General features: G+C 36.6%; 1 protein-coding gene across 1 annotated transcript; it reads right to left on the bottom strand.

Annotated features, from left to right (window-relative positions):
• Nucleotides 1-1,224: 1,224 nt before the first annotated feature.
• KERA (keratocan) lies at nucleotides 1,225-7,658 on the bottom strand. Its single transcript, XM_028148562.2, has 3 exons — nucleotides 7,626-7,658; nucleotides 5,240-6,133; nucleotides 1,225-1,397 (listed from the first exon to the last, which is right to left on the bottom strand). The coding sequence occupies exons 2-3, from the start codon at nucleotides 6,123-6,125 to the stop codon at nucleotides 1,225-1,227; spliced, it is 1,059 nt and encodes a 352-aa protein (XP_028004363.2). The 5' UTR covers nucleotides 6,126-6,133; nucleotides 7,626-7,658.
• Between the last annotated feature and the right edge of the window lie 1,669 nt (nucleotides 7,659-9,327).

Below are 9,327 nucleotides of genomic sequence, written 5' to 3'. Positions count from 1 at the left end.
TTGTTTAACTCATGAAAAACAGCTGTATTACATCAGGTACTTAAAGTATGAATTTTTTCTCATGTTTATTAGAAGAAAGAAAAAAACAAAGTGGGAAATATATGTGCATACACTCATGCTAGAAAAATGGAAACAGTTGTCACCATAACACTTTCTATTAAAATGTGTTTTTAATAAAACTTGTGAGTAATGTGCCTGAAATAAATCTGAAATAAATAGTTCCATTTTGTTAGAAAGCATTCACTCTTTTTATTTTAAAAATCCAAGAAAATACTGACAAATATATGAGCTGAACACTGCAATTCAAGTGGATTTCAAATGTTAAAATAAGATTCTGTCAGAAATGTGTTATAATAAGTGTAAAAAATGTAGGAGTTTAAATGCTGGAGTACATTGTACTATAGGAACAGCAGCTATAGAAAATAGTAGTAAACTAAAAATGGCTGTTGCTCTGACATTTGGTATTAAATGACTAAAACTCTCTCATGAAGTACTTGATATATTCCATACCTATTTTTGGGCTAAATACTAAACTTCAACCTACAAAAGCTACTTAGCTATCTGAATTTAATTATTTATTTATAATTATGATTAAAAAGGTCTCATTTTTTTTTTTAATTTTCTACAGATCGTCCTACCTCCTATTAGGTTACTATACTTCTACTGTAAATATAGTATCTGCATAAGCAAATTTGAACATATGCAAACAAATATGTTCTTTCTATGGCACAACAATACAATTGCATTTGGTATTAATAAACTGTGAAAGAGACCAAAAATATTATCTTTGAGTTAATTACTTAACTCTGTGTCTGTTTTATTTACTTAAACATTGTAGGCTGGCCCTGGCCACATGGCTCAGTTGTCTGGAGATCCTCCCATCCACCAAAAGGTTGTGGGTCCGATTCCCAGTCAGGGCACATATCCAGGTTGCAGATTTGATCCTTGGTTGGGGCATGTATAGGAGGCAACTGATGGGTGTTTCTTTCTGATATGGATGTTTTTTCTCTCTCCCTCTCACTCCCTTTCTCTCTCTTATAAAACAAGTAGCCTATTCTACTGTGAAAGAAGCCTCTTTGAATAGAAAAACTAAACTGCACAGGTGAAAATGGCAGCCTAGAGCAATTGGAAATGTGATTTTTGTTTTAAACCTATGAATGTTATCCAAATATTGTGTCGGAAATATTAGTGTATTAAATCCATTTTAGATTGATGAACATGTGTTTAAATAATGAGAGTCTGAAGGAGCCTGAAACAATTCATTAAATCCATTGGGACTGGTGGTTTGATTTCATTTCCATCCAGACGAAGGTAGCTCAGATGAGGTCCGTATCTGAAGGAATCTTGGTCTGCAGGCAGTGTGGAAGTGGCAGGACATATTACAGAGACGTTCACATCTAGGCAGACAGAGAGAGCATGAATGAATGAATTGGAACACAAGAGACTGGGGAAAGGAGGACAAAGAAACTATTACAACAGACTTTGAGGCCAGTCTTATGATCTAGAAAGTGACAGAGGTACAAACAATTTTTTGTAAGTTGGGGGTTATGCATATCTGTTTTATAAAATTGTTACTGAAAAAATGGGCAGCATATGTATAGTCATATGACTCCATGTTCTGCTATATGTCGTATGGAGTGCTAGAAAGGACACATTGTTAAAAGCTGCAATGAAAACAAGGTGAGATAAGGCATGCTTAGATTACTACAGGCTGAGACAGGTAAGATTTAGGTTATTAGAGACAACAGTTCAGAGTTGGTATGGAAAGAATAGGTAGGTGCATGGGTGGATGGATGGATGCATGCATAGGTGGAAAATCAGTCTATTAAAGTGCTTGAAAGTTACCTTAAAAATGCCAAATTTCAAAGCAATGGCATATAACGACAAGTTTTTTTTAAGTACAATTAATACATGTGTATATATGTCACACGTAAAAATAACTTCAATCTTTATACTTAAGTGTATTTAATCGGAATGTAAACATTTGCCAAGAATTAAATGACAAAGAATTCAAGCCAGGAAATATCCCATCAGCCTTTTCAGATGGTTAGGATGTGAGAAAACTGTGCACCTGCCTTGGGTCAGAGCCCTTGGCATCAATGATTATACTGAGATATAGGAGATTTAGGAGAGAAGCCCTGCTAAACTAGCAGAATTTGGAGAAGTATAGTAGCCGATCTCAATCATGAATCCCTATACTGAATTTAAATCCCATTTTGAAACTACTTGGATCAAAAATTCTTCCTTAGAAGATGAGACCCACCTAGCTTGGGCAAGGGCCCCTTCTTTGTGTTGTGTTGGCACCTAGGTATTTATATTGTATTGAAGGATCTTATGCTTACAGTGAGGTTGCTCTGCTATGATCTTATGCTATTTTGTGAACTGAACTAAAAATGACTCATATTTGTATGACAGTCTTATGTTTATAAAGTTATTTTTTTTCCACATACATTATCATACTATTACCACACAGCCTTTATCAGGTAATGTTATTCTCCCCACCTGGGTCTTGTGGGAATAGTGGTTGAGACAGGTCAGGTAATGCACACCAGGTATTTCAGCAAGTGAGGTTCGAGCTGGACCCCAGCCTAGTCCTTTTCCTACTGCACAGTGTCCCTTGCCTACTGGAGAGATCGTGTCCTTCTATGTACTCTCTCCTCATCCTTATTACCCCGTGCTCATAACCAATGCATGTGTGAATAAATGGAACATAAGAAATGCGTGTTCTAAATTTAGTTATATTTTATAAATTAATTATGGTGTTTCTGAGAGGCCACCTAGAAGTAACGTAACATTTTGCCAAATTTAAAGTCCTGTAAAGAGTTCAGAAGAAATAAGTGTTGCCATTATTTTGCATAAGACAAGTTCACTGCCTTGAAAATTCTGAGAATTCTTCATATAAAAGGTGCATTTCTTGGAAATAACTTTATTAGCAACTATAGTAGATTATGTGGCCAGAAGAACTAAGTACTTTAACAATTGTTATAACACAGTGTGATATAATGGTGAGCCAATAATTATATCCAGGGAAAAACTCATTTTAAATTTATTTTCTTGGAGTATTAAAATGGCCATGCTTTATATCTACATTAAGAAGCAAATAAAACAGTTGCTCTTTGTTGATGTTGTTGCTATTAAAATTATTGATAAAATTTTTTCTAAAGTTTTATATTCTCAGAATTTAAAAAAAAATGTGCTGTGATTATACTGCATGAGTGCAGAAAAAAAATATTTAAAATGAGAAGTCCTGGGCTCAGGTTCCTGCTATTATATTTACTCTTTGTTTTTAGCAAATATCTTCCCCTAGTTGAGCTCCTCAGCTTCTCTTTTGTTATAAATTTCTAATAATAGCCTGCAAGGCTCTTTTAAGGATAATTTGTGGTTCTCAAAGTGGGGTCCCTGGACCTGCAGTATCAGTACTTGCCTGAGAACTAAATGATCAGTCCCCACCTCAGATGTCTTGAGTCAGACACTAGCCCTCCGGGTGACTCTGAGGCCTGCTAAGGTATGAGAACAATTGAAAAATAGGAAGACATGAGAAAACACTTTGTAAAAGCTCTCTAACATGTTAATGAAGGAACTGCAGAGTCCTTTCCTTCGTTTGTCACTTTGTATAATGATGTAAGTGCTGGCACATTGCTACCTCACTACTAAACACCCTCATCCTCAAATTCTCAGGGGAATCCCTAATTCACAAAAAGGGACTTATATGAAATCACTTTAAAGTAACTTCCCACAGCCAATATTTATGAGGCTTTTGTTGTCAGATAAAGAATGCACCTGTAGAAGTACAGAATTCTCATCAGGAAAAAAATGCACATATTTAGGTCAACATTGGCTGTTGCACTATCAGGTTCAGTGAAACAGATCCAACTAACATTTTTGTTGCATCTTTTGCTTTTGACTACAGGATTAAACAACATGTCTCATCACCATGGAAAAGTAACTGTTGTGGCAGCAACCTGCTTATTACTTCCTGGATTTTTAAGCTCATGTATGCTATTAGAAAAAACAGACAGATCTTGAATTACTGAGTAGTACCGGGTAGAAAATGTTTTATTCTTACAAATGGGATGTTTATATGATTATATGCTTTAAGAAAATCTTAGATTGTAATAAGCAGGCAGCATAACTTTCTGACAATTATCTGTGTTATTTTTCTAGAAACCATGTGACCGATTCTCACTTTAGGCATGTATTTGCTAAGATTGTTCAGAAGTCTCCTCATGATTGCCTTCCCAGAGGGCTTGTGCTGGGATTGAGGATGCACGGATAGGTGCCTGGCTGATACCAATGGCCCTGTGGCTGCAGGAAGACACTGTCCGCTTCTGCCCCACAGCCAGCCTGATCTCAGGCATAACTGTGCAAGTGCCAAGTTTGCCTTCAATGCCTCTAGCCTCTTCCTTCTACAACCACTTCTTTCCTTGATGGCACCTCTGCCTCCACGACACTTGGCACTCACCTCGCTCTCCCTTATCCAAAACTATTTTCAGGAAAGGAGAGGGTATTGTACCTTGGAGATTGCCATTAGTTCTAAGGAGTTGCCAAAGTCCAGGGACATTTGCTTTCGTTTACATTGAGCACAGCCTTAAAACTATAGCATTGGTCCCCAACACATGGTTCCCAGGTGATGCAGCAGTCTCAGCATCACCTGGGAACTTATTAGAGATGAAAAGTCTCTGGTCCCATCTAGACGTACTCAATCAGAAACTCTGAGGTAGAGCTACAGGCCTGTGCACATTAAAGTTTGAGAAACCCACTGATCTAAAGCAGAGACTCTAACGAGGGCAGCAGGCATCAGCTGCCCTGGAGTTTTTAGGACAAAGGCACCTTCCTGATAACCTATAAGTCATGTTCCTTCTGCTACTCTTCATGAGGTTGTTTGTGCCTGGGACACTTTCTTAAATAAGTCTATTCAGTGAGGCAGAAAAAAACAGAATCTCCTTGGAGTAAAGAAGATGGAGGCATTTAGTTCTTCCAACAGATAACAGCCCCCTGTGGATCACTGAAGTCCACTTTTCAATCTGCAATTTGAAGATTGAAACGTTTTGGTTCATTGAAACCATCTGTTAAGAGATAAAAGTAAATACACTTTAAAAATTAAAAATACACTTTGAAAAATCTAAGGGCAGATTAGCTGGAAAAGAAAACCAACACATTGCTATTCTTAAAGAATATATGGAATACATTTAATGACCATGAACATTTCAGTCAGAGACACACCCTGAGGGCTACTTACTTCTAATTTTGTTATGGTCCAGGTGCAGGTGCTGCAGATGAGCATTGATTCGGGGGACCTTTGTGAGTCGATTGTGAGAGAGTTGGAGATCTAGAATGGATGACACATCAAAGCCACTGGAAGGGAGACCTGAATCTGATAACTTGTTGTGGTTTAGTCTCAAGAAGGCCACTTTAGGAATCACATTAAAATAATTTTCTGGTATTCCCTCAATGGAATTGTTGTCTAAAAACAGTTGCATTGTGTTGGCTGGTAATCTTGGTGGCATATTCCTCAGGGCATTCTTGGCCATATTTAGCTGCATGAGGTTCTTAAGTCCCTTAAAGGTGTCTCTTTGAAAGGCATTGTCTAATAGTTTATTGTGCTGCAGGTCAAGAAGGGTCAGGTTCTCCAGATTGCTAAAGGTCCCTTGAGGAATTCTAGACACCTTGTTTCTGGCTAATTGTAATTGCTCTAAGCTTCTTGGCAATGGAGAAGGAACCTCCTCTAGCTCATTATCTTCCAGAAATAAGAAAAGCAGCTTCTTTAGTTGGCTCAGGGCGCCTCTTTCAATTCCACCGTTGGTTATTTTGTTCTTGTTTAGATTGATCCATCTCAGCTGGGTGGCATTCTCAAATGGCTTCTCAGGAATGGTTTCTATCAGGTTGTTTTCAAGATAGAGATACCAGATCCTTGAAGGAATAGCAGGGATTTCTTTGAGACCACGATTTTCGCAGTATAAAGCAGTAGGAAAACTAGGGGGACAGAAACATTCCCTGGGACAATCGAAGTCTTGCTCATTAAAATCCTCTGGATCATGGACCTCATAGACCTGTCTCACAGTTCGAGTCCATACAGAATCTGTTATGAATACCACCCAGATGAGGAGACAGACTGTGGTTGCCATTATAGTACCTGTAGTAAAGGATACAACTGTTAGATACTGAACGTCTCTAAAGAGAGAATTGTGTGCACGAAAATGATCAGTAAACATTATTTCTTTGAGCAGAAAGTAAACACGTTACCAACATTTTAGACATAGAGAGTAATTTATACCCACTTATTTAGGAGGCACTATATGCAAAGCATTTTGCAAACACTAAAACTGACTCACCAACTTGTAACTTTCTGGTCTTAACCTAATCACAATGAAAACTGAAAACTGAAAAACAAATTTTAGGAGCTATAAGTGCTTTCGACTTCAAGCTACTTAATGCAAGGAAGTTAACTGAAATCTGGAGTTGAGTAAAATAGTACAAAAAAGTGACCTTTAAATAATTCACATTGAGAGACTGTGTTATTCCTAGTAAGTAGGCATATGCTTTTACTTTTATTTCTAAATGAGCAGAACATCTGGTTGAGATTTCCCAGGCTCTGGGCCTTGAACCAAAGAAAGAGCAATCAGAGAACGTTTTAGCAGTTTGTTTTGAGGAACGTTTTAAGATCTGAAGAAAAGTGTGTGATTAATCTTTTACTCTGTTGCTCAACTTCTCAGGTAAGTTTTATTTTGGGGTTTCGGGGAGAGACTTCTAATATAAGTACAGAATTAAGTTGTTCATCCAAGAAATTTGAATTATGAACTCCATATCACAATGAGGTAAATAATGTATTTAATTATGGCATTTTTATGTTGATAAGAAACAAAACAAAACCAAGAACATGTTTAGGATGCAGGGAGGGCTCCCAATTTTCAGTATGGCCACTAACAAAGAATAGGTTAACACTTACTGATATATGAATCATCTAAAAAACACGAACCCTTCCCATAGTATATAAACAAGATTATAGGCACAATAAAATATTTTAACAGGAAAAAATACATATATGTACCAGTAACATTCGACCAATATACATTTAGTTCAACTGCTTGATAATAAGGACTGAATAAATTTTACTGATTCCTTAAAAAAAAAAGATAAATCAAACCAGCATCTCTTGTGAAATGCTAAACTTTCCATTTTGCTGCTAAATTGAGGGAAATGACAAGTGCAGAGCTGCTTCCACAAGCTGTCAAAGTTCTTACAGTTGCAGAGTGCTGCCCTGGTCATCTTCCAGCAGAGACACTGAAATCGTCTTTTTCCTTCAGAATAGGGATTTGTTTCATTTATTGAAGTTGTACCCATGCCTCTGATGGATCAGAACTTCAAATTCTTAACTTTAAGGTTTTAAAAGTGTAAAATAGTTTACCTTGCTGTCCAGGAAATATACCGTTGAGTCCTGTGTCTGGGTCTGAAGTTTGCTGAAACTCAGTTAAGGAAAAAAAAAAAAAAATCTTTGCCTGAAGTAATTTGTTTTTATTTCATGCTGACAAGCCTCCTGTGATAAAAAATAAAGCTTACTCTGACCAGTCACCATGAACCTTTTGATCTATTGTTTCCACTTTGACAGGGCTTCGGAACCCGCTTACCTCAGCCGTCTTGGATCTTCTTCTCCCCTTTCTATTGGTCACTGCTCATTCACAGTAAGGGATTGACCCAGACTCCACCGTGGTGTTTTTAGGAATCCTCCCTAATATAAATGCACTGATAGCTCCAATTTTAACCCCTCCAACAACCACAGCACCTCAGTACCTACACAGCCCAGCACAGGAAATTTTGACTTTAATCTCAGGAAATTATAACAGTGATTCAGGGCAATTTTCACCCTGAGTTCACAGTTCCAGTGATATTGTAATGTACTAATATTTAGACCTGATTTATCAGCAGGCAACTTACGGCAGTTGTGGTTTCAAGTGTAGCAAAGGAGACTTTAAAGCAATTGTTTTCTGGAAGAACTTTTTTTAAAAAAAAAAGAATACAAAAATAAATAAAGAGCAATGTTCTCTGTTTATATGGAATTATGTTTTCGTTTGTCTGTTTGTTTGTTTCTCATATAAAACAGATCCTGTGATCCTATTTAGATATATTATGTTTAAGAAAAAAGAGATAAAAATATATTTTAAAATTTTAAACATGAAATCAGGGAAACTATACCTAATGTTGGCACTAAACGTGGTGTTAGGCTCTGTTTTACAGAAATAATTTGTGTGTCCCTAATTCCTACTGGGAGCTTTATTCCAAATACTTTTTAAATGCATATTTTAATTACCATAACACATTTTACTTTGAGTTTATTAGAAGACATTGTTTCACTGTTTTATTTTGTTTTCTTTAACATATATGTCTAAGTAATGTCTTCCAGTTTTTATATTTGAGGAAAAAATTGCTATGCCTTTTGAGGAAAGATGCAGATTTTTAAAATCTCATTTTTAGATATTGTTTTATTGATTGATTGTAATTTTGTTTTTCAAAATCTGTCTTATTCTGGAATCAGGAAGCTTAATTTATATGACTCATTCAACACTGTTCACATCGTATTATGAAAGATAGAACACAGGGAAGAGTGGAGAGCATTAGGTTCAACAGACCATTTCTGAGCCTCCTCCGTGCTCCCTTCTAACCATCACAGGTCAATTAGAGCTCCGTTTGTCATCTGTAAGATAGGAATGGACTACCTCACAGGGTGGCCCAATGTGTATGGACATGTAAGCCTTTATTTAGTATTAGCCTTACTGTTTCAACTGGAAAATGCATCCCAGTTTAAGTGCTTTTAGAGACGAAGTTCTAATTGAAACATGATCTCTTCTTAGACTTACAGAAACACTCATATCATATTTTAAGACAAAAAGTCAAATGTTATTTGCTTTCTCACAATTATATCTCTCTACAGCAGTTTTTTCTTTCTCTTTGATTGTTTTCTAAACCCTCGGGATAGACACAACAGATGACCTTCGAATCCGCACAGCCCCCTTTAGCTACACTCGTATTTATTTATCTTATTTTTAGGGAAACTTACTTCAGTCATTATGTAATATTATTACACAAATGTTGCTACATGTTCATTGTAGGATAATTAGAGTAGTATACTGGCTGGCTGCCTTCAATCTTCATTTCCTTCACCATTCTATCCGTGATCTATACACCAAAAATATGGCTTCTCATCTCTCCACTTCCCTAAAACCTTTCTGACAAAAATCAGCAATACTCTATTTACTAACCTATTGAAGTCTGTTAGTGTTTAGCTTACTTGAGTTGTGGCTTTTAGAATGCTGACCCTTCCCTTTTATTTTC

This window comes from Eptesicus fuscus, chromosome 7 (assembly GCF_027574615.1).
Source record: "Eptesicus fuscus isolate TK198812 chromosome 7, DD_ASM_mEF_20220401, whole genome shotgun sequence".
In the NCBI taxonomy this organism is placed as follows: domain Eukaryota; kingdom Metazoa; phylum Chordata; class Mammalia; order Chiroptera; family Vespertilionidae; genus Eptesicus; species Eptesicus fuscus.
Note: the sequence above shows the minus strand (reverse complement) of the source record. Positions and strands in the feature narration are given on the sequence as shown.